Source organism: Anopheles stephensi, chromosome 3, assembly GCF_013141755.1.
Source record: "Anopheles stephensi strain Indian chromosome 3, UCI_ANSTEP_V1.0, whole genome shotgun sequence".
NCBI classification, from domain to species: domain Eukaryota; kingdom Metazoa; phylum Arthropoda; class Insecta; order Diptera; family Culicidae; genus Anopheles; species Anopheles stephensi.
In genome coordinates, this window is record NC_050203.1 from 42,850,061 (window position 1) to 42,875,247 (window position 25,187).

Sequence of the window (25,187 nt, forward strand, 5' to 3'; positions counted from 1 at the left end):
GATGTTGCATAGAATTGCACAGTTTGGTGTTTTTCTTTGCCATTCATACTTTTGCGAAACCGTCAGCAATATTATTCCACTAGATGACCCACATATAAGTTCTGTTGTTTTTATGAGTAAAAATGTCGTTATCATTGCTGTTCGTAAACTGAAAATTTTTTTAATTCAATTCTTTTAAATTTCACTATGGGAAAATAGGTGACTTCTCGTCAACATCTCATTCCGCTGACAGCTGTCACTGAAAGCTGTCAATAAACCAAGGTGTATGTATTTAGAAGGTCATATTTTGTCGATTTGACAGACCTCCATGTTAGTCGAGATATGTCAAAGTTTGTTTACAAAATCATATGGTATGGGGCTACCAACATGAACAAACAGCCTCGATTCTCAGTTCCTTGAGCAATTTCGCTAGTTTATGGGTCATCTTCGCATATCAAATGTAGTCCCACAGAGAATTTGAAAATATTTGGTTGTATTTTTCGTCAAAAAATCGCTAGCACAAAATCAACCACTGGCGCCCCTTCCGACGCTTCCATCACTCTTCTCAATACACTTCCCCTAGATGAACAAGGAACTGTTATGTCAGATTGAGAAATGTCAATTTGCTCTAAACAACTCTACCTCCTCTATCCATACACCTTGCTAGCAAACAAAAATAGGAGTGTCAAAAATTTTCTCCAATGCAGTGCGGTGGTGTCGTTGCTTTGTTTGCTTCTCCTTGAAGGGATATATTTTAACATCCGAATTAGGTTGGATTTTTTAATTCCGAGTACAAAGTACCCCATATTGCGTCCAATGCCTATTGGTAAACGTGGGCAGAATGCTACGAAATATGACAGTGGTTACGCGATGCTGCATCATGCGCGGAGTTTCCGTCCGATTGCTTGAGTACGTGTGCGCCGTTCATGCAATGGGATAGAGGGTTAGAAAACATTGATGTTAAAAAAGGAAGAAATTGTGAACCGCTTTGCATCGCGAACTTTGCCTTCGTTATCCGTACGTACCACGCACAACATCTGATTGTCGCGTAGTCGCGTACATTGTGTCATGTTTATTGTAATGCAACAACAAGCTTGCGCCGAAGAGAAAAGCCCATGTAATAACGCAAACCAGTTTGTATTGCGTCAATTATGTGCCCTTCAACCGCAGTATTGAATTGACTTAAAATTCGCTCTCCTCACCAACGCGGAGTGCGGAAAACGAACCCAAAGAAGACGCTTGCGAGAATAAAACAATGCCAAAGTGAAAAAAAGAAGTGTAATCGATAATGAAAACCAATGATTAGACATGCGAAGAAAGTATAGATTCGAGGTGTGTAAATACGCGAGATAGGTCGCGACGAGTCTTGATAAATCGTTCAGCTGTTCGGGTCCCGGCTGCAAGTTTCATCGGCTGTGTTGTGATAAACTGTGTCGCCAAAGGACAAACGGTTTAGGGCTAGCGGTACATGTACATATATTTTCCATAGCGATGCGTCCTTTGTAAAGCACACCAATACGAAAAGGCGATGGATGTAGCGCAGCGGAGGGGTTTAACAAGCTTTTACCTCTGTTTAGTTTGCTGAAAATGTTATAAATATCGGTTTGTGTGCATTGGTGTGTTTGAAACGCGTAAAGCGATTATTCTTTCTAAACGAATAGTGCAATTAATTGGAGCAACATTTGCAGTAAGATGCATGTCGCAAGTAAGTGGTGCACATTTCGGAGTGAAAGCAACGAACGAACTTATGTGCCGGAATGTATCAAGGAAAAGGAAACTAACAGCAACGAATCGTTTTATATAGGTCTCGAAATGATACAGCCTCATTTTGAACCGGCAGCCATCGATTACCAGCAGCAGCAAACGCACCACCAGCAGCAACAGCAGCAAAAGCAACAGGAACAACAGCACCAACATACAGCACAGCAACAGCAACAGCAGCAGCAGCAGCAGCAGCAGCAGCAGCAGCAGCAACAGCAACAGCAACAGCAACAGCAACAACAGCAGCAGCAGCAACAACAGCAGCAGCAGCAGCAACGCCAACAGCAGCAACAGCAACAGCAGATTTCCAAAATTATCAGCAACCCTCCACCAGCAATCGTTAGCGCCCCAAATGGAACAACGATGTGCGTTGCCAAACTTATGATTGGGCTCGATCATGCGCCTCCAGCATTTAATGTGCGATCGCGTGTTTTGGGCGATGGAGGCACAAACTTAAACTACATTCGTACTGAAACCGGTGCTATAGTCACACTCCGAGGTCGTGGATCCATGAATCTTGAACCGCAAACAATGCAAGAAGCTCCCGAACCCTTGCATTTGTACATCGAACATCCATCGTAAGTTTGTGAAGGCGCGTCCTAGCCTTGCAGGCAGTGACTAGATGGCTAAAAGGTTGCTTTCTTTCGTTTTTAGGTTGGATGGGCTGCAGGGTGCTAAACAGTTGGCGAAAAATTTAATCGAAACTTTGCAAGAGGAGCTCACCTTTTTTCAGGAGAACAATATTCCCAAAGCAAACTTTCAGCTAATACCCCAGTCGAATATAGTGCAAACAACCCAAGTCACGCAAATGCCCCCGATTTTGCGGACCCAGCATGTGACACAGCCGAACGGTATTATTCACCAACCGCCACCGACGGTGCTGGGACCTCCACCTCCAAGCTTTGTGCAGCATCCGCCTGCCTTGCCGCAGAGCCAGCCCCCGCCACCGCAGATAATTCAGCAGGCGCCTACAATAATACAGTCACACGTGCCAGTACAAATTCACCAGCAGCCGAATAATGTCGTAATCTCACAAATCCAGACCACAGCACCTCCATCGCAAATAGCAAACGTAAGCAATCCTCCGCCGGGGACTCAAATACGTCCGCCGATAGTACAGATCAAAAACTCGCCCGCTGGAACACACCTGTCCCAGCCGCCTCCGAGCATACAGATTCAACAGGCGCCTGCGGAAGCTCCGCAGCAAATCATTGTGAATCCGGCACCACCATACCAGGTGCAATACATACAGCAAAATCCATCCATTCAGACAAGCAGTGGGCCCCATCCAAGTGGACAGGTTACGATTCAGCATCTTATTCAACCGCAATCGCAACCAGTCCAGGGAATTGTACAAACAACAATACCTCCGCCACAGTTCGACCATTTTCAGCGGCCACCACAAACCCAGCAAATCATCACGGTGCAGGGTAGCACGGCGTTCATGGTGCCGCCGCCGAACATTATTCACCAGACGGCGCCACAGCCACAGAATCAAATCATTTTCCAAACGCAGCAACCAATCCTGACGCATCATCCGCCGCCAGAATTGGCCCCCATGGGACCGCAAGCGCAGATCAACCAGCCGACCGGGATGCTTATAAACGGGGCAGACGCGAAGAAGGTCGGTGGACCGGCGGAGCTGCAAATCAAGCAGGATTCGCTCAAGCTTGACGAGGGTCCACCTCCCGGGACCATACTGCAGCAGATACCGACTAGCGGCCAACTAGCTAAAACAACTGTGATTCCTGTATCGTCAATACCGGGCATACCGATCAGCCAACCGCCACCACCGATCATGTCCGTGCCTCCCCCGACAGTGCAACATATAGTCGGCAATACGATCATTACGTCGCAACCGAACGCGCCAATCACGCATGGTGGAATTCCGCAGCAAATTTTTAGCCAAATTCCGGTGTCGATTCAATCGTTTGCTCCCGCTCCGCCGCCCCAACAAATGCAGGTTAGCGGGTCCCATTTTGTCGTCAGCGCTCCCCAACCATGGCCTGTCGTTACTGCCTCAGGCCGCAGGACAACAAATACAGCAAGTGCCGGTCAGCACGGTCCCGAGCATCCAGATAACTACGCAACCCATGCGAAACCCGAATGAAATTCACATCATTAGCCAACCCACGATTATCAGTGCTGCAGAGTACCGTCCGCCGGCATCACAGCAACAGCAAATCATAGCGACTAGTGCATTTAACCCGCAAATCCAACCTCCACAAGGTAAGCTTACTGGTTTTAGCTGTGATGTAGAATGTACGAACACGGGACATATATCGACAAAATATCTGTCCACTATCAGTTGGTTTGGAACAGCTAGGGCGTAAACAATCGACGAACTGCAATTGATCATTTTTCCGTGGTATAAAACTCATACCTAAGTAAAACCACTATGTAAGAAAGTAGTAATGCACTGCCTGATGATAAACTACTACCCCTTTGCTACGTCTATGCACTTCTAGAGAAAGGCGAAACAATGTAATAGCGGACAGATTTCCGACGTCTTTAAGTGGTGTAGGACCCTTCTAAAGCAGCAAAAATTTAAGATGAAATTGGAGATCAAATCAACGTTTTAAATGTCCTGAACAAAATATACATTGCCAACGTGTCATTGTCTTAAGAGAAGCTTTCTATGCGACAATTTGACAAAATTAGCAATTTATCGCGTTTGTCAAAAATATCATCCTAACGGCGGGATCGTCAACGATCAAAAGGACAGGGAGCTAATAGAATTTGTTGAACAAACGGATGTTTTTTTTCTAATCCAAGACGGCGTAACAAATCATCGCTAAGGTTCAGGAAAAAAAACTGATAACATTCATTTTTAACTCACACACATCCATGGCCAAGGTGTCAGATGATTGATGTAGGGACTAGGTGACAATATATAATCCTGTCCTTGACTCGTGCAGGCAGTCAATAACGCACATGGATTAAATTTATTGCGCCAATAGACACCGAGCCGGAGTAAACGTTCCACCTTCATAATACCAAAATAAGATCTACAAACAATTTCTTTTTGCCCAAGTGTTTAGTGAAACCTTGTTTCCCATGCATTTTCCTATTGACTGCGATTGATATTCAAAGCAGGAATAACTGTATTTACTTATGTTTGTTTGCATCTTTACTAGGTGTCCAGGTGCAGTTTCACACAGTACCACCACCCACTCAGCAAATCATCACCAGCTTGGCCAATGCACAAACGCAACCACCACCGCAAGCCCCACAGTCGCAGCTGATGGAAAACCAGCAAGGACCACCACAGCATCAGATTATAATAAATGCGCCGATTCCTCCGCAGCCACCTCCACCACCCCCATCGTTTACCACTGTACAATATTCTACCCAGGAAGCCCCAAAGGTATCGTATGGTTGAGCAATGGGAAAAAGGGTAGAAAGTTACAAGCGCACATTCTTCTAACACTTGCTGTACTTCCATTTGTCCAGCCCAATGTGGAACAGTTGCAACAACGGCCACCGCCACCACAACCGCAACCACCACAGCAGCAAACGTCGCTTAGTATAGCTGCACAATCCCAACCGCATGCCGTAATGCTGCGTCCTGGTCAGAAACGTAAAATACCAGATGACGACGTTACTAAAAATATGCCACCCAAGATAGGCATGGGGTAAGTTTAAATTTTGTTGCATATAATTCGTTCTCGTTTTCAACATACGAAATTTCACTTAAGCCTTTCCTTGAAACATATGCATCAGCGGTTTTAACATTAAAAACATTGGTAAACACGCAGTATCCGATAGGCAAACACATGCCTGTGAGTGGCGGGTTGCAGATGAATGTGGTTTGCACAGTACGAAAGCTCCCATTGTCGATAGTTTAAAAGTTCATTTTGGTCGTGTCTTATATTTTAAGAGCATGAAACAATTAAAAGATCTAGTAGTAATGTCTAATATTCCTTCAGTCAACTAATCAACATGTGTTCTTGATCGCTTAATATGCTGGAGTTCGGATCCGAGAGACCACGTGTATACCATTCTGAGCTGATTTAGGCGTGCCACTGTTAACCGCAACTTGCCAGTATCCTGAACGAAACATAACATTTAAATTATGGATGATCATTGAACGATCATTTTTCAAACAGTCTATCTTAACTAACTATCCATCTAGACAATTTGCTGTACAATTAAAGCCACAACAAAGCGGTGGCTTTGTACGGATGCAGAAATTAAAAAAAAGACGTGTATGTTCTTAGCCATTCCTGCCGATATTTATTCTAAAATTATGTTGATCGATAAATGTTCACATTTCAGTATGGAATAGAGTATGAAACTACTTTGCAGGATCATTTTACTTGGACATTGTAAGGCCTGACAGGCGCTCGTGCTCAAGGAATTTTCATTGGAAGACATTATTAAAATTGAAAGCGGATTTAGCGTTAAATTTATCAAGTTTTAATGTATATTTTATGTTTAGCTGTATTTTCATGTAATGCTCCTGGCAAAACGCAAACGCTGTTTAATTGTAACTTGATACTTTCTTAAGCATGAATCATAGGTCCAGAAATATTTTAGCTGATGAGCAATGAGTTCAAATTTTAAGCACAAGATTTTAAGCCGATTTCCTTATTTACATATGAACTTTTCGAGAACCTTTTCTTTCGTATGCTGCAGCAGTATGGTGTATTGCATATTGTCAGTAGTATTAAGTCATGCCACAATAATGTACCATCATAACGCTAGTGGTAACGTTTAATTATTTGTCACCTTAAAGTTCAATTTATGGGGGCAATGTGTGTAGGATGAGTGGCGCCGGAAGAAACTTGCCAGTGGGAAGCAATGGAGGAATCTTGACGGCAGCTCAAGCCAAATGCATCATGTCATCGGTGTCGACTGGTACGGCCACTACGACGTCCACAACGGGCGTCGGTCTAATATCGTCTCAAATGTCTGCAGATCATTTAGTAGGTAAAGTATCTGGCGCTGTGTTAGATTTAGTAAATTTCGTACGTGTAATGTTTAATGTTTTTTGTGCAATATCCCTTCTCGCTATATTTAAGCTGGCTCCATGAACTATATTCGCCTGTAGTCACATCCACACTTCACTGCGAGCGCAACTGATAATTTTTCAGCATCATTGCTCCATTCACTGTTCCATGATACAATTCTCAGCCAGCAAGAATTGTTCTCAGTTATCTATTGGATCCGCAGTAGAACCCGTCCTATAGAAGGTTCAGCAAGCAAATAAATCATTTTAATCACAGGATCTGCATTACAATACATTGTCACTCACCAATGCGACATACTACCCGCCTACCAGTCGCGTTAATGCTCAGCTTTATTATTTGAATTACAAATAATAGTTCTGTACGTATTTTCAGTGCTAATCCTTCAACAGGGAAACAAAAATTTTATATCTATTTTTGTGATGCGTACCGGCGTTGACACTATAATTAAGTGCCTGTTGATTTAAGTAAAATAAGTTAACATACTTAAATTCATTTTCGTTTTTTAAGCAGATCACAAAATTGATCCTGTAATCCAAACGCACAAATTGGGACAACCTTCCTGAGCGTTTGGCTGTGGTTTCTAAAACTGCCGCTTACTATTTAAAAATCCAATACCAAACACCCTATTACAGCTTGATTACCATTACTCTTGCTTCATCATTTTCGTGACTTGAAATATGTATTAGGTTTCAAGCAGAATTCGGACGCAATCGAAAGCAACGGAAAACATATTCTGAACCCATCATTACTCTATTCCCCACATGCTTTCTCTCACACATTTTTTTTTTTCTTCAATGATATTTGACCCTGTTATTTTAACGCATTTTACTGCTATTGCATTCGAATAGTTCTTATTATTGAGTACGCATTTTTTTTTCTTCATTTTACTCATTGCATTTATTGCTGGCTGCTGTTTGCGGATGCTGATTACAGACTACAGACGACAAAAATAAACGCAGGATCTCTAGGCAGCCCGGCTGATTCGATCCAGGACGGCAATCAGACCAGCTCGACTATTTTGGTGAAATAATTAAACGCAAACCCGTTGCGTTGCGCCGGACTTGTTAACCAGACGATAGCTCTAGTGCAGCAGAAGTAGAAGAATAGGGCTCGTACTTTGGACGGGAATGGTAGAGTAGAATACCTTTGTTTTCAATTTGTACGATAACCGGCGCTAATATACGGCAAAGTAATAGCATCATCAAAGCGAGCACAACGTTGTAGGAACACACACAATCTACGACAACTACCAGATTTTATATCTGATTGATATTGTTAATGTTGTTAAATAATTCGCGCTTTCCGTTTCCGATCGTAGCTGTGGTAGCAGGGTAAACATATATATAGCTCCGATGTTCTAGTGTGCAGCAAAGTGCAGCCATGCACATCTTTTTACAACAGCCCGGTAACCTGCTGGCACACGATTGTCTAGGGAAACGACATTGTATCATAATGTAATTAAATCTATTTCGATTTGTGTAGTATGTACATCCCTTTTGAATTAAGTTTGGTCTACAATAATATCAGCATGCAGCACTAGGCACGCTCTTGAATCAACAGTTGTGAGATTAATTTTGTAGCGACTGTTTTGTATCCAAGCTTTGAATGACCGATGAGGCAGGGAAAGTCAATAGTGTAAAAGAACTGTTTCACAAGATGTTGTGAACTTCTAGGAAGTGGTGGAATTATTTATATAATTGTGAATATTTTTTCCAAATTTTTGAAAAAAAAAAGATATCCATTATGATAAACTATTATGAATATTAAAAGGGTTTTCCCCATTCATTCCATGCCATCACTTTTAACATATCCGAAACAATTTTGAAATTTGAAAGTGAAGTGAACAACAGTGAAGTGCTTGCAAAATGTGTTCAACTTTCACCGGTGGACAAATCTTTCGGCCCAGCGGCAATTGCTGATCTTTCTGCAAAAAAAAGTTCAACAATATTCAACGAACTTTGAACCAATCTCCTTGTTGAAATGGATTATATCAACTAAACAGTACTTCTTGGCACTACAACTGGTTTCGATCACTGACTAGAGCTGGTATGAAGGCACTGTTTTAACTATGGACGACCTATACATTCTATGTATCGATGGATGCCAATCATACCAAGGTAATAGGCATTAGAGCTGACAATATATTGGAGTTTAATCATCGCAGGACAAACATCAAGCATCAAGTAGACGATTTTTCATGTACATTATTTCAGTCACCGATCATACCAAAACATGTAGTGTGTAAATAAGTGTTTTATACTAGAACTGGAGAAGTGCAGTGCTTAAAGTAGAAAAACAAATCCTTTAGTTTATCGTTTGGCATTGGAAATGGCATCATAGCCATCAAACAGCTTGCACATCTATTGTTTAAGGGCCCAATAACAGAGTCAAATGGTGGTTATAAATGTTTTTTTTTTTTCTCCGGGAATCTGCCGTTAGAACGCTCGGTCTGGCGGTAACAACCTTGGCGTCTACATAATACACCCAGCAACAACCCAGTGGCCTTACCATCTCCAATGCCCTTGAAATGCCTCCGTAATACTGAAGCAAAACTAGAAGATTCGGCATTTAAATGGCTCGGAAATTCAATTGTCCACTGTGAAATCTCAAAAATAACCTAGCGCAATGATTTCCTTGCATAATTTTGAGTAAATTGATGAAAAATACCACAGCTTCTTGGCGTTAACATTGATTGTTTACACTTCGCAATGATAGTTGTTCTTCTTCTTACTGTTTTTTGTTTTCATCTTCCTGAAGAGAAACCCGAAAATGACAAGACGCACACACACACACACTCTTACAACCGGGTGTTTCATACACGGTGACAGGCCGTTACGACCAAGGTATATGGATATAGAAGGTAGAGTTGTTTAGAGCAAATTGACATTTCTCCACCTGACATAACAATTCCGGGGTGATCGAGGGGAAGGGTATTGAGAAGAGTGATGGCAGCGTCGGAGGAGGCGCCGGTGGTGGTATCGCTTGCGATTTTTTGACGAAAAATGCAACCAAATATCGTCAATCTTCTGTGGAACAACATTTGATATGCGAAGATGACCCATAAATTAGCGAAATTGCTCAAGGGATTGAGAATCGAGGCTGTTTGTTCATGTTTGTTGCCCCATACCATCTGTTTTTGTAAACAAACTCTGACATAACTCGACTAAAATGTCGCCCTGTCAAATCGATAAAAATCCACCTTCTAAATACATACACCTTGGTTACGACTCGATTTTGACCAAGGTGTATGTATTTAGAAGGTGGATTTTTATCGATTTGACAGGGCGACATTTTAGTCGAGTTATGTCAGAGTTTGTTTACAAAAACATATGGTATGGGGCTACCAACATGAACAAACAGCCTCGATTCTCAGTCCTTTGAGCAATTTCGCTAATTTATGGGTCATCTTCGCATATTAAGTGTTGTCCCACAGACGATTGACGATATTTGGTTGCATTTTTCGTCAAAAAATCGCAAGCGATACCATCACCGGCGCCTCCTCCGACGCTGCCGTCACTCTTCTCAATACCCTTCCCCTTGATCACCTCGGAACTGTTATGTCAGGTCGAGAAATGTCAATTTGCTCTAAACAACTCTACCTTCTATATCTACATACCTTGATTTTGACCAAAACGCTACCCGATTGTGCACTGGGTTCGTTTGCAGGCGGACTGTCATTGCTTTGTTTACATCTGACACACGCCACACGCGCTTTGGCCTGTACACCGGCGATTTCTACATGAAAAGCTTGCTAGTTGCAGCAAACGTCTGTTGCAAAAATGCCGAAAGAACAGTTTCGCGAGGCGGATGTGATAAAGAAAATGTGAGTATGGTGAAGAAACGCTCAAACCCCTTAAAATACTCATGCAATTTGCTGTTTCCACGCAACACAGTTCGCACGTTTCGTTCAACATTGACAGCGCCCAGCAGATACAGCAGGAAGCGCATCTGCATGTCGTGGCCAAGAATTTGTACAACCAAAATGCAGAACGCACACCGGTCGCGTACGGTGTGCTGGACCGGCGGATGGGAGTGAGTCAGAAGGACGCCACCTGCGACACGTGCAAAAAAGGGTTAAATGACTGTGTGGGGCACTTCGGGTACATTGATCTGGCGCTACCGGTGTTTCACATCGGCCACTTCCGAGCAACGATTACCATTCTGCAGTCCATATGTAAAGTATGCTCGCGGGTAATGTTGAAGGAGGAGGAAAAGAAACATTTCAGCGCTCGCTTAGTCAACCCCAACCTGTCATACCTGGCGAAGAAATCCATCCACAGCCAGGTGCTGAAGAAAGCGAAGAAAAGCACCAAATGTCCGTACTGCGGCAACTTGAACGGTCCGGTGAAAAAAGGCCCAGGACTGATGAAGATCGTGCACGAACCGTTTCGAGGGAAGAAGCCCTCTGATCCGCTGGTCACCAACGCGCTCCACCAGATGCAAGCCGCGATAGAGTCGAACCGCGAACTGTCCCAAACAGTCGTCGGCCCGGCGTCGCTATCGAAGGAACTGAACCCGGTTGAGGTCCTGGATTTGTTTCGAAACATTCCGAAAAGCGACGTACCGCTGCTGGGCATGACATCATCACAATCGAACCCGGCCGATCTGATTGTGACGCGCGTGTTTGTGCCCCCGGTATGCATCAGACCGTCGGTCGTGTCGGAGGTGAAGGCTGGCACGACGGAAGATGATTTAACGATGAAGCAGAGTGAAATTTTGCTCATCAGCGACGTGATTGCGAAGCATATGATGACCGGCGGCAAGATCGAGCTAATTCAAGAAGACTGGGACTATTTGCAGCTCCATTGCGCTCTTTACTTCAACAGCGAGTTGTCCGGCATCCCGCATTCGCTAATGGTAGGCCGTCGAGGGACTTTTGCATCGTGTGCGCGTGTGTTTATAATGCTGTTTTGTGCTTCTTTCCAGCCGAAAAAGCCCACCCGCGGTATCGTGCAACGGCTGAAAGGAAAGCAGGGCCGGTTTCGCGGAAATCTCTCCGGCAAACGTGTTGATTTCTCCGCCCGTACCGTCATTTCACCCGATCCAAATTTGATGATTCACCAAGTGGGTGTACCGGACAGGGTAGCAAAGATTCTCACCTTTCCAGAGAAGGTAAATACGGCTAATATTAATGTAAGTATGAAACATTGCACCAAGTTATGGTAAAATGCGTGTGCCTAAGATTAACAACCCAAATCGTATGCTGTTCCGACAGCGCATGCGGCAACTAATTCGCAACGGCACGGAAAAGCACCCGGGAGCAAACTATGTACAGCAAAAGGGCAGCGCGTTCAAAAAGTATCTCGCGTACGGAAATCGGGATAAGGTTGCGCAAGATCTCAAGTGCGGCGATATCGTCGAGCGCCATCTAATTGACGGCGATGTGGTGCTGTTTAATCGTCAGCCGAGCTTGCACAAGCTCAGCATCATGTGTCACGTTGCCAAAGTACAGCCGCAGCGTACATTTCGCTTCAATGAATGTGCCTGCACACCGTACAATGCCGATTTCGACGGTGACGAGATGAATCTTCACCTGCCCCAAACCGAAGAGGCACGTGCCGAAGCGCTCGTACTGATGGGCAACAAGTCCAACCTGGTAACGCCCCGCAACGGAGAGCTGCTGATTGCGGCCACCCAAGACTTTATCACCGGTGGGTATCTGCTGACGCAGAAGGATCAATTTTTAACCCGTGAACAGGTGATGCAGCTGGCCGCTTGCATGCTATCCGGACCGGATGCAAACCTGCAGATCGATCTGCCCAGACCGGCCATTCTGAAACCGCGCAAACTGTGGACCGGCAAACAGATATTTAGCCTCATCCTCAAACCAAACAGTCAGTCCGTTGTGAACGCGAACCTGTCCACCAAGGGGCGTAACTACACGAAAGATACGGATCTGTGTGTGAAGGATTCGTGGGTCATCATTCGAAACTCGCAGCTGTTGTGCGGTGCCATGGATAAGGGAACGCTTGGCTCGGGCACGAAAAACTGTATCTTTTATGTTATTTTGCGCGACTTTGGTGAAGATCATGCGATCCGATCGATGTGGCGGCTGGCTCGGATGGCATCATACTTTATGATGAACCATGGCTTTTCGTTTGGTATCGGCGACGTAACCCCTAGTCGGAAGCTGCTTGAAGAGAAGCAAAAACTGCTGGAAAACGGATATCGCAAGTGTGACGAGTACATTGCGGAAATGAAGAAGGGTACGTTGCAGTGTCAACCGGGCTGCACTGCGGAGCAAACTTTGGAAGCGGTCATGCTGAAAGAGCTGTCCAGCATTCGTGAGCTAGCGGCAAAAGCTTGCTTTCGAGAGCTACACCCAACAAACAGCGCGCTCATCATGGCCCAGTCGGGCTCGAAAGGATCGAACATTAATATCTCACAAATGATTGCCTGTGTCGGCCAGCAAGCCATCAACGGCAAACGAGTACCGAACGGGTTCGAGGATCGGGCGTTGCCTCATTTTGAAAAGTTTTGTAAGTATTCGCTGTTGCACTGTACTTACTAGCTAATCAAACAAACGCTAATTGTAAATGTGTCTGACGCAGCTAAAATTCCTGCCGCACGAGGTTTTGTGCAGAACAGCTTTTATTCCGGGCTTACACCGACCGAGTTCTTCTTCCACACCATGGCTGGCCGAGAGGGACTGGTGGATACGGCGGTCAAGACAGCAGAAACGGGATATCTACAGCGACGATTGGTGAAGTGCCTGGAAGATTTGGTCGTGCAGTATGACGACACCGTCAGGAACGCCATCGGTGAGGTGGTAGAATTTACGTACGGTGCTGACGGGCTGGATCCAGTCTACATGGAGGTGAAGAACAAACCGGTGGATATCGAAAGACAGTTTATGCACGTGCGAAATTCGTTTCCCTGCCGCGATGAGCTACCGCTACGGGGTGAGGAAGTGGTCAGCGTAGGAAAGCAGATTTTAGCCAAACCAGAGTTTTCTAAATGCAGTGCCAATTTTCACCGGGAATGTCAGTACGTATTTCACTGGAAGCAGAGCAGTGGATTGCAAATTGCGAAACATTTAACACACACAAACATCTTGGTATGGTTTGCTTGATTTTAGGAATTTTCTGGAAAAGTTTGGCGCCCGTTTGGCGACAATTCAACGGCTTTATCGCACCGGATCGAAAGTGGCGCTGGAAGTGGAGCGCACCACGGCCGGTCAGGTTGAACAGTTCCTTCTGCAAGTGCGCAATAAGTACAGCAAAGCCATCACCGAACCGGGAACGGCCGTCGGTGCCCTGGCAGCGCAAAGCATCGGTGAGCCCGGTACCCAGATGACGTTGAAAACGTTCCATTTCGCCGGTGTAGCGTCCATGAACATCACGCAAGGAGTGCCTCGTATCGTGGAAATCATCAACGCTTCCAAAGCCATTTCCACACCGATCATAACGGCGGAGATTGAGAACGAAACCAGCATGGAGTTCGCGCGGAAAGTAAAAGCACGGATCGAGAAAACAACACTGGGAGAAATTTCTTCCTTTATAGAAGAGATATACAGGGCGGATGATTGCTTTCTGCTCATCAAGCTCGATCTGGATCGTATCCGAGTGCTTGGACTGGAGGTCAATGCCGAAACTATACGTTATTCGTAAGTAATGCACAATTGTTGCTGCGGTTGACACAACTCATCCATTTAGTGGCATTATTATCATTGTTTTTGCGCCAGCATTTGCACGTCGAAGTTGAAATTGAAGCAGGACAATGTGGACGTTTGTGGACCTTCCATTATCACCATCCGTCCGGACAGCAGCAAACACAGCCACAGCTTAAATGCGGAACTGCAGCGTCTCACCACGGCGATACCGAACGTGGTGGTGGCCGGATTGCCTCAGGTATCGCGCGCCGTTATCGCGGTCGATGATTCCCGCGGCACGCACAAGTATCGACTGTGCGTCGAGGGCTGCGGGCTGCGTGACGTGATGGCCACGTTCGGAGTGATTGGAAGCAAAACCAAGAGCAATAACATCATCGAGGTGTACCAGACGCTGGGAATAGAGGCTGCACGCACTACGATTATGACGGAAATCACCGAGGTGATGGAAGGGCACGGTATGAGTGTGGACCATCGGCACATTATGCTGCTGGCCAGTCAAATGACGTCGCGGGGTGAAGTGCTTGGCATTACGCGCCACGGCTTGGCGAAGATGCGCGAATCTGTGTTTAATCTTGCCTCGGTAAGCTGGTCCGAATCCGACCACTGGGATGATGAAGGTTCTAATGGCACGCTTCTTTTCCCTCAGTTCGAGAAAACGGCGGACCATTTGTTCGATGCGGCGTACTACGGCCAAACGGACTCGGTAGATGGCGTCTCGGAGCGTATTATACTGGGAATGCCCGCATCGATTGGTACCGGATTGTTTAAGCTCATCCACAACCACAACGACACGCAACTGGAGCCTGTTAATAAGCTTATTTTCAACATGGTTCTGGGAGAGTGAGGCCAACAAAAACGTTGAAAATGATCAGCAAAGGAAAGAGAAGGCTAACGCTTTAGAAGGAGAATTCTTCCTTTCCATCGTTTTTCACGTGTTGTGGTTCTTTCAGTGAATTACTTTGATCGATTTAAAAATTGTAAGTATTGAAATCAGATGTATTTACATACTGCGTATCTCTTCCTTTTTCACCTACTAGTTTGCTTTTTTTTTGTTGCAATATTTCGTTGCGTATTTATGCTTGCCTTCTCAAAATGATACTTTAGTTTTAGCGGGTTTGCGTTCCCCAATTGATCGTCATTAACTTTTAATTATTTAATCCAGACAAATTAAGACTTTCACCACAGCGCTAGCTTAGTCAAGGTCTAAGTAAAGTTGAAGGTCGTTTGTTATGTATGTGCTGTTGTTGTTTCCGTCCAGTTGCCGATGTATCTGCCTTATATGACAGAGATACAATACATGTGCCTTGCCTACTTCATCATCGTTATGCCGAGGTATGTGCATGCGTATGGAAAAGGAACCAGAAACGACAATTCACGTGTATTGTTTACCCTACTTACCTTACCAGACCATGTGTTTGAACTTAAAATTTGCCCGTGCACAACTTCTCCATGATATCGTGATTGTACGTCGAGTGCAGCATGAGTCCTAGCACTCCGGCCCGAGATGCCATTGCCTGGCGAATTTGTCGCTCCTGTTCGACCAGCTCATCCATTTTCAGCCACTGCCGCACACGTTCGAGATCTATTTCAGCACGTCGTATTTTTTCCCACACGTAATGCTTGAAGCAGGACTTTTTTGGCGCCCTGTAAGAGAGATTTACACAAGCAGAAGAAGGGATTAAGCATCTTTTTGAAACAAAATGACCGGGGCAAAACAAAGCGGTGGCGCGCTTACCGGCAAAATTCTCCCGTCAGTTGAAATACATTTCGTACCAAGGGACAGCCGCACACGTCGGTGTCGCTAATTTTGGGATCCTTGCAGTGTTCTGGGCACAGCACACGCAGCCGCTTGCAGTAGGTCTTGCTGGCCGGATTGTAGAAATCGCAAAACATCGAATTGCCATCGATTCGCGTCTTGAAGATGCTGCCGAAGCTTGCCTGGCTTTCGTACTTGTTGAAGCACTTTTCCATGTGCCGAATGGCAGTTTTCGAATGAATTTCGTGACCACAAGTTATACAGTACATGGACATTTCGTCCTCCATGTCCGTATTTTCTAACGCATTCGGATCCAGCGTGCATCGCTTCGCTCGCTCCACCAACAGATCCAGCTCCGCATGGCGCTTATCAAGCTCGGCCAGTGTGGCACGCACAACCGCCTGCTTCATGCGTATCGATTCGAGCGCTTTTTTGTTTTGCTCCTCACCAACAGCCGGGCTTAGCGACCATTCTTGGATGCGCTGCGGCAGCACCTGGTAAATGCGGCTCGTGGCTAGCTTCATGCCGCACTCATCCGAACAGTACTTTGACTGGGGCCTTGCCGTCATAATGCACCCGGGACCGAAACACTGCCGATCACCTTCCAGTGCCGGGTTTCGGATCACTTCTGGCGTAAGCGATCGTTTCCTTCGTTTGTTTCGGCCAGCCGCTTTCACTGCGGCTCGATCCTTTTTTCGTGCGCTGCTTGAATTGCTACAGATGCGCATCTCGCATCGCTGCTTGCGGCCATGTTTCGTGTGATCCAAACATCCGTCACAGTTACCACAGTTCTCGGCCAGACAACCGTCACAGTTACCGCAACGCTTTTCCGACGAACTGCCGGTCGGTTTTTCTTTCCTCTTCTTCGGAGGCTTCTTTTCCTCCGGAATCGGTGTCGGGCCGGCAACCGGAACTAACCGGAACACTGTCTGCAGCGAGGGATCTTCTTCCTTGCATCGCTGGCAGTAGTAATGTTTGATGTGTTTGGCTTCCTTTTCCGACACATTTATACAATCTCCGTGATACCATTCCTCGCACGCATCGCAGCATCTAGGTACGGAACAAGGCAAGAATAGGGCGAAGACGTAACACATTGTAACATTTCCACCAACCGGCCCAGCCCAGGCCAAACATTACCCCATCATGGTTACTTACATCATGAACCGCGATGAATCGGACGATCTGCATAGGCAATAGGCTTGTCCATCTTGCTTGTAAATGGTGGCAATTTTACTTTTTCTTTCGGGCAAATCGAACTCTTTCGCGATTTCCTCTTTCTGCAAGGGGTGGTAAAACATTTCGCAGGTAAGTATAGCTTTGCTCTCCGATACATGCAATCGCACAGGCGGCGTATCGAGTTGTTACTTACGGATTTTTTCTTCCTTTTTTTGAGCTCACTCATTGTTTTCTTGTGGTGTCGTGGCTGCTTTGAACAGAAGCACACTTTTTCTTCAATTGATACGAGACAAGCTACAGTACAGTGCTAGTGATGTTCGAGCAAGTATCTCGCTGCAGCCTGCTGATTTTTAAAACCTGTTTTTGCGAAGAACAATGTTTTGTATTGCTTTTGTGCTGGCCCTTGTTCTGACAGCAAGCAGGCATCGTCGGCATTTATGCCTGGTGGTTGAAGTTTGTAGCGAACGGAAAATGTGAGGTACGACAACCAAGGTGCTCTCGCAGCAAAGCTGATCTAAACGACGAGGCGAAACAGAACGATTAATAACAATTGTTATTTATTTATAGGGCGTCCGCGTAGATTAACATGTTGCGTGGCTGGAAAATGGAAAGCTGAATAAGTATAACCATAGGACGTAGCAAAACGTTGCTGATTCCAATCGTCGCTAATTACAGCCAATCATGATTTCTATTCCATCTAGCAGGAAAAACTGACAAACTGTGGCGGCATCTCTCGGCGCTTTTGTGTTTATCTAAGACATAAACCCGCCGTTTCTTTTAAATAACGCATTGTAACTCTAGATAACGTATATTCGTTACTCTAGTTACAGTAACGTTTGCTAGCGTAAGCTAACGATGTAACGTGTGGTAGCGGAGTTAAGCTGCGTTACATATCGTTTTTGACCGTTATTTCGTTAATACCGCTACATTACGTTACATACCGTAATTGGCCGATTTTCCATTGCGGATTTTCCGCGTGCACACAAGTTTTGCTTGTACGCAAAACGATGAAACCGAGTGCGGATGTAGTTCCAGTTTAAAAATTTCATTTATCCGACAGAGCAACGTAACATTTTCAACTTGCACGTATCTCAACACAACGCTAGCAATCCTAGCAAAGAAAGTTCCAATAAAACGGGATTAATATAAAAGTTTGAACTCAGAAAAAGTGTAAAAATGACCCGAATGTTTCACCTCCTCCGAGTCTCGGATACCGGCGAAGTGCCATGCTGGAGAAAAGACGGCGAAGCACATCTCCCTGCTGTGGATGTATGATAGCAAAGGACTCAGCAAAACACCTTGTGAGTTAACACATCCACCTTCGCCTAACATGTGCTGTGCGTCATTCTAACAAACTTCCTGAGCATAACTGGGCCATGGAAGGCAGACCAGCTTAATTCTACTGGATGCCTACGTCGTTTTACTCTAACTATGTTGTCGTATATGGCTTTAAAATGTCGTATATGCTCTCCAGGGTTGGTTGCATGATGATGATTTGAGTCAAGGGTTGACTAGGGGGCACTAGGGAGGCTAGGGGCAATCGAAGTCAAAGAAGCCAGAGCTTGCCATGCAAGCTAAGACTTATAAAACTAAGACCGAAATTTAAATCTTCTGCTATGTGTCGAACACGTTGTCGGATTCTCCTGTTTTGTGGTCAACACCGCCGGTGGTGAGGATGCCGGGCTCATGGCCCGTCAACGACCTCATGATGTCTATGCCATCAACGCATGCCAGGATCTGGATGGAGCTATACAAGATGGTGCCGAAGCTTCCACCGACCGAGTCTCGGATGGTGGATCCCCTTTAGCGCCAGATTGAAAAGAAGACAGAGAGCATTTGACTATTCATGGATATCAAATCGTTCAATGAACGACTCCGACTCGACCTAGAGACCTCTGGACGAACAGTTTTCGTGTGAAGATTACGGGTTGGTTACGGCACGCGTTAGTGATGCGTAAAAATCGCAAAGCATGGGATGGTTCTGCTTCTTTTTTTGTCTGCTGATAGTACGATGCGTAGGTCAGTATCAAGTTCGCGTGTGGCTCGGTGTGTAGGGTATCCATGCCATAACTCGTTGGATGTGGCTGGAATCTCGGAGTCGTCCCTAGATGTGGTGTTGTGTTTGATGGAGCGATTCATTTTATGAAGAGGTCTAGACTGTGCCAGATTGGGTGTTCCAGTGTTGGGCGACAATTGCGATAGGGAAACGGTGCTAGATGATGCGATTGGACGGAGCCGACCTTCGTTAGCCAGTCGGTCGGTCAGTCACACTGTCGGTGAAGATGACGTTCGGAATGTCGGTCCGAAGTCCTTCGACAAGTCGGATGGCTTTAGCTTCGGCTGAAATGGTGGATGTGTGGTTAGGGAGCTTGATGGTGTAGTGATCGAGGTTGGAGGCCGGAGCCGTCTGTGAAGATGTCATGATGGGTGGGGTGAAGTGCTACTATGGACGATGTTACGGTGGCTTACAAAAGTATGATCTACCGCTAATCGAAGATGTTTCTCAATGTGCAGTGCAAAGGTGCGCACGAAACGTATCCCGCTAATTTAATTTGCTTTAAAATCCGTTAAACAATTGATTTATTACATTACTTTGTTTGGTGAAGATGTTTGACATTTTGTTTTTCGTTTTGCTAATACTTCATGTCGAATTGCAGTTTAAGGCAAAATACTGTTTTTTTTTTGTTTCGTTTTTGTTTTCTTTGTTCGTCTAGTAAGATTGTGAGAATGTTTGTGATAGTAGCTCTTGTTTGTTAATGTAAGTGTGTTCTCACACCGTTCGATTTGCTTCGTACAACCCGTTGCTCACCGTTGCTGTTACTGCTATTCTGTCGATCGTGTCGTGGTACTGTGGGGATTTCTTATGCAAACTACAAAATCGCCATCGCCGTTACATTATTGTTATTATTATTATTAATATTATTATTATTATTTTATGTTGCTTTTGTGGTTGTTTGATCTCGCTTGCTTCATCTGTTGGACGTTGGCGGTTCCAGTATGCTTGCTTTAGGTTATTGCGACGGTTATCACAATCTTTCCAGTGTTGCTGTCCATATCTTCCTTCCTCAATAGGCCTCAATCCTCAGCTACTCCGAGTAGTTTGAATTTAAAATGACGTGAAATACGTGAAGAATGTTACAAATCGCGTTATTTATCTCGCAAAGCTCCATCGACCGACCGTCGTCCATACGAGTGGAGTGGAGTGCATTGTATACCGAATACCGAAGCGTTTTAATTTTTATTGTGTGAATTGTTGCTTTTAAAAAGGACACCTTCCCGAATCGTACGTACTACGGTAGAGTTGCGAATTTAATTTGAAGTATCTAGCAGTAAGAAGTATGTTCTTAACGTGTAAAGGGCTGCTTATCTGCCTGCGCTATGCTTCATTTAAAGAGTTAACTACCATGATCGTGTGTGAGTGTGTTTGTGTATTTGGTTGCTTTGCTTACGCTTGTCGGGCTTTGATCAATTGCCATCGTACCCGACCTGTTATTATTTGCTTTTTGTTTGGTTTTTGGTTTTTGGTTACTAATTTCGAAATGTACATGTAGTAAAGCTTCATTTTTGGCGTTTTTGTTTACGTTTCATTTGTTTGCAACCTGTACAGTGCTTGCTGAACTGAGTTGCGCTATTTTCGATGAGCAGAGTTACGCTTTGCTGTTGACCTTTTATTTTGAATTGGTACGAAAATATAGCTAAGATATTATAAGAAAACTAACTCTATAATCTCTCACAAAAACAACAAAACCGAAGCCTCTTGAACACTGAATATTTAGAGGATCAATTCGTAGTGCATGCTGCGCCTTCAATGCTTAGTCGTGGTGTTGTGGTACAAGTGAACGCAAAATAATTGACCACCTACACAAACACAATTCATATTCACAGGACGTGTAAACCTGTGTCCGCTAACCGGTGTGTGAGTCAATAAGTCTATCATATGCGAATTACTAGCCTGTTCATATCACATTCATCAAACCAAACAACTTGTGGCGTGTAGCTAGGGGGATCCGGACGGGCTGTCGTTTTGTAGGAGTATACTCGTTTGAGCGGATGGTACACGTTTAGCTGGACGTAACATTGATATTTCCCGATGAGAGTGAAAACAAACCGCTCGTTCGTTTATGGTAAACATTGGCTTCAGCGTTTTGTTCCAACTGTGTAAGCGGATGGAACTTTTACAATCGATGATTGTCAAGCCCAATGAATCAAGAAAAAAAAAAACAAAACAAAACGGATTAATTAAGCCGAACGAAGCCAGAACTGGCCGACCAAGCCACCGAAACCGAAACTGAAAGAGATGATCATTAACCATCTCTACACCTGTGTTGCGTTGACAGCTCTTCATTGTTTAAATGGCTTACTATCAAGTTTATAAATAAGTGTTGACGGTTTTTATACATGAGTCGTTTGCTAAATTTTCAAAACTTCATCCACCGAGACACATCGTATTATAGTGAGGGAATATTATGGCGATCGTGCTTTATGGGAAAGAACGTGCCAGTATGGCAATGTTAGACGAAGAACGCTCCGGACGGCCAGCAAGGTGCGAAGATTGAGAACTGGAGACCCAACCCATAAAAACAGACTCTGCTGGAAAATACGTTTAGCTGCTTACTCAGCCAGCCAAGACAGGGCATTGGGTGCCCTGTGAGCTCGGTGCCCACGTGCTAAGGCCCCATGGCATAGACCACCGTTTGGTCACCTGTGAGCTCCACCGCTTCTTCCTCGACATCGAAGCGGAACATTCCTGGTGCCAAGGAAATACTGTGCATTTGGTGGGACCAGCTGGGTCCCACTTCCAGAATTACGACGAACTGAAAACTTGGATTGAAACATGGGTTGCTTCCAAACCGGATTTCATTTTTTTTATAAAGCAATCCACCCAATCTGCCCAAAAAAAGGAGATCTGTCCAACGGAAATTAATTTACTATGAGGTTTGGAACTCCCTTAAAAAACCGTTCAAACTTATTTATAAGCCTGATTAAATTAATTATCTCACAACTGTTGCCACGATCCAGTGGATTGTTCTAAAACGTGTTCTTTCAATGTTCTAAACTTCATGTGTGTGTGTGTGTGTGTGTGTGTGTGTGTGTGTGTGTGTGTGTGTGTGTGTGTGTGTGTGTGTGGATATTTACATGTATGCGTGTGTTTCGTTTTAATGTCTAATCTGAGAGCAGTTTTTGTATCCTTCCGCTAGACGTAGACGAAGTGTATGCGGCGTGTGAGTGCCACAAGCACTAACGAAACAAGCGTTCTGTTCTGTTGTTATCATTTCATAAAATTTTCACTCGAAGTTAAGAAAAATGTGTTACCTCTATACCCTCTATACATGGTACGAAAGTGCTCGAGATTAGCTTTCGGGTTTGCGTTCGTACCGTAAGAGTTGAGTGTTGAGCTCTATAAACTACGTTTGAGAATGTTATGTTCCAATGATAACATTATTGTTCCATTTGATCCATTTTTCTAGACTACACTAGACTACTAACATAAGACAGAGGTCTGCAATATACTGCATGGATTCAATGATGAACACTTAATTTTGAAACTAAACACAAATTAAACATTAACTTGGACAAACACCTTGTGTCTATGGTCACTCTGCAGCTGCAGAAGCGGCTCAATCGATCTGTGAGTAGTGTACTGGTCAGTGGTGGATCTTTGCACTGCAAAAATATGCCAAAGATAGAAAGGGGAGCGGCCAACGCAAACTCTAACGCCAACGTAGCTTATGATGCACCGGTGGTGAGCTCCTCGTGGTAACTGGCACGTCGCCTTTTGCTCAGCTGCTTCCAAAACCTTCGATCAAGCGACTTTACCTAAACGATTCCAAGCAAAACGTGAAGATCAATCACTCGTTAGTGGAATGTATTTCCCCGCTTAAAAATGTACACTAAAAGGACATGCGCACCGTTTCCTTGCGGGGAGAATTCAAACGACTCGGGTCAGAATGGCACGTGGAACCTTCTTCCGCTGAGCTCACTTCCTTCGAGGCGAAAAGACCCGCCAGCTGGTTTTCCGAGTTGCGCCGATACAAAAAGTTGAATCTGAAAGAGCCGTTTTGTGAATGCCAACGTGCCAGTGGGCGGGAATGTTGGTGGTGGTGGTTGCTTACAGCTTACTGGTGTGTTTCGTGGTTGTGTTGAAGCTAGCTACTCGTTTCAGCTGAGAACCGTTGTGGTTGAGCTGCGTCATACAGTAAACCTTCTCCCGCCTCGCCAAACGCTCCAGGTCCGACAGAGTCCTTTCTTCTGTGGAGTAGAATGTGAATGGGTTAGAATAGAAGGTGGCCCTTTCGCGGGGGACCCTTTCCGTGGGGCTTACCGCGATCCGCAAACCCAAAACTGCTCCAGGTAGCTGCTGGGACGGTAGCTTTTCGACGATGAAGTATAGGAGTATCCATCTTTGAATTGTTTTGCTGATATGATGAGCTCGTTCCGTTTTTCATAGCCTGGCTGGCCGTGGAGCCGTGGGGTTCCTCCGCTCTCGTTTGGCTGGGTGCCGGCGCCGCCGCCGCCGCCGTCGCTGTCGTTGGCACCGCCGCCGCCGGGGTCGACGTCCCCGCCGTCTGAATGTTCATGTAGCTGCTCACGCGCGTCACGATACGATTCATGATAATGTCCTTCCCACTCATCCGATGGTATGTGGAGAGGTCGCGCCCGAGAATTGCGGTCAGGTCCGGCCCAGGACTGTAGGTGAGCAGATCTTCGTCGCCGAGTATGTCGTGGTTCAACGCCAAGCGCATCTCGAGCCTTGGGCTGAGCCCGATCGGTACATTTGCCCTGCCGGCGAAACGTCCGGTATCGCTTGCACAGGGTGTCCCGGTGCTCGGGAGCGGCACAGATGCATAACATCTGTCAGCAACACTCCCATAGCTTTCGTCGGGCGTGGTAGTCTTGATCGTCTCGCTCCTCTCGGCCAGCGGTGTCGATGACGGCGTCGTACTTACCGAATCGGTACCGGTGGAATCGTTTAAATCCGCATAAACCGGACGATTTTTTTCCGAAGCTTGCCCCTGCCAATTTATCGAAAGTAAATTACCCGCTAATTATAAGATATCTACGCAATCGAACAAACGAGCGAACGGAACGTAGTAATTCGAGACTAGACGTAAACAAACACACGCGCACACACAACACACAAATACACACCCAGAGAGACACGCACAGAAACTGTGTTTGCTTTGCTGCAACTGCAATCACCGATAAGGGATGCTCAATACATCCCAAGCTTATAACTGTACTGTGTCAATAAATTATCGAAGGGCAAACAGAGGAGATCGTAATTGAGGGGTTCAGGTTTCTACATTAGATGCTCCTTTATTTTTTTTTCAAAAAACAAAGAACAGTACCGTAGGTTATTTTCGGGGTTTGATTCTATAATAAAAAATGTTAAAAACCACACTGCACAATAAACAACATGCGGGCACATTCAAACACTTCTAATGATCAAGCTCAGCAATAGTACCGATCGATCGCGCATCCTTACAACTTTGCAATGAAACCACAAGCCATTGTGCTACTGTGCTACTGTGGAACGGAAATGTAAATGCATAAACGCAGTATGCCATGCCTGCAGTTAGTAAATGGAAGGTTCTAGCTTAAATATGGTTCGTTAAAGAAGGGGAAAAAAGGAAGAAAACCCCACTACAATTTACATAACGTACTACCCATATCCTACCTGTTGATCTCGGCCGCTGAGTGGCTTACTGTCGTCATCGTCTGATTCGGCGCTCTCACTGTCCTCTTCGAACAGTGGCTCGAGCTTTCTTCTACTTCGGGCGAAGGAACGGCGAAACAAATGCAAGTACATTCACCGTTACCGAACGTAGGGTTTTTGTTTGTTTGTTTGTGTTTTCAGCATGGATTAATGAAAGAGTTAAGAAGAACATCTATATACTAATGGAAAAAAAAGAAACGGAAGAGCAACACA

The 25,187-nt window shown here is 45.2% G+C and overlaps 4 protein-coding genes and 1 long non-coding RNA gene across 8 annotated transcripts in view; 2 read left to right on the forward strand and 3 right to left on the reverse strand.

Moving 5' to 3' along the window:
* The first annotated feature begins 656 nt into the window (after positions 1–656).
* LOC118509902 (extensin-2-like) lies at positions 657–8,470 on the forward strand. Its single transcript, XM_036051161.1, is given in 8 exon segments — positions 657–1,684; positions 1,784–2,318; positions 2,395–3,757; positions 3,759–3,969; positions 4,878–5,107; positions 5,194–5,375; positions 6,479–6,672; positions 7,647–8,470. Coding segments are annotated over 8 exon segments (2,748 nt in total). The 5' UTR covers positions 657–1,671; the 3' UTR covers positions 7,667–8,470.
* A 531-nt stretch (positions 8,471–9,001) lies between these two features.
* On the reverse strand, positions 9,002–9,523 carry LOC118509907. Its single transcript, XR_004905949.1, has 2 exons — positions 9,331–9,523; positions 9,002–9,265 (listed from the first exon to the last, which is right to left on the reverse strand). It is a non-coding gene; the product is annotated as an uncharacterized LOC118509907 (long non-coding RNA).
* Positions 9,524–10,381: 858 nt separating this feature from the next.
* On the forward strand, positions 10,382–15,251 carry LOC118509901 (DNA-directed RNA polymerase III subunit RPC1). Its single transcript, XM_036051160.1, has 8 exons — positions 10,382–10,536; positions 10,607–11,570; positions 11,640–11,846; positions 11,929–13,192; positions 13,265–13,700; positions 13,792–14,319; positions 14,398–14,905; positions 14,972–15,251. The coding sequence occupies exons 1-8, from the start codon at positions 10,493–10,495 to the stop codon at positions 15,167–15,169; spliced, it is 4,149 nt and encodes a 1,382-aa protein (XP_035907053.1). The 5' UTR covers positions 10,382–10,492; the 3' UTR covers positions 15,170–15,251.
* Positions 15,252–15,303: 52 nt separating this feature from the next.
* On the reverse strand, positions 15,304–17,671 carry LOC118509904 (CXXC-type zinc finger protein 1-like). Its single transcript, XM_036051163.1, has 4 exons — positions 17,451–17,671; positions 17,237–17,358; positions 16,061–17,131; positions 15,304–15,969 (listed from the first exon to the last, which is right to left on the reverse strand). The coding sequence occupies exons 1-4, from the start codon at positions 17,481–17,483 to the stop codon at positions 15,747–15,749; spliced, it is 1,449 nt and encodes a 482-aa protein (XP_035907056.1). The 5' UTR covers positions 17,484–17,671; the 3' UTR covers positions 15,304–15,746.
* A 2,072-nt stretch (positions 17,672–19,743) lies between these two features.
* LOC118509900 overlaps positions 19,744–25,187 on the reverse strand; it is a 47,361-nt gene continuing 41,917 nt past the window's right edge. Inside the window, exons 17-21 of one of the 4 annotated variants that reach the window (XM_036051155.1) lie at positions 24,936–25,026; positions 23,580–24,270; positions 23,371–23,506; positions 23,167–23,302; positions 19,744–23,074 (exon numbers count right to left, since the gene is read on the reverse strand). In XM_036051155.1, coding sequence (XP_035907048.1) covers positions 22,985–23,074; positions 23,167–23,302; positions 23,371–23,506; positions 23,580–24,270; positions 24,936–25,026 — 1,144 coding nt within the window. In that variant the 3' untranslated portion in view covers positions 19,744–22,984. Of the gene's footprint in view, positions 23,075–23,166; positions 23,303–23,370; positions 23,507–23,579; positions 24,785–24,935; positions 25,027–25,187 lie in introns of those variants that run through there. The other 3 variants (XM_036051157.1, XM_036051158.1, XM_036051159.1) reach the window with 3 other exon arrangements.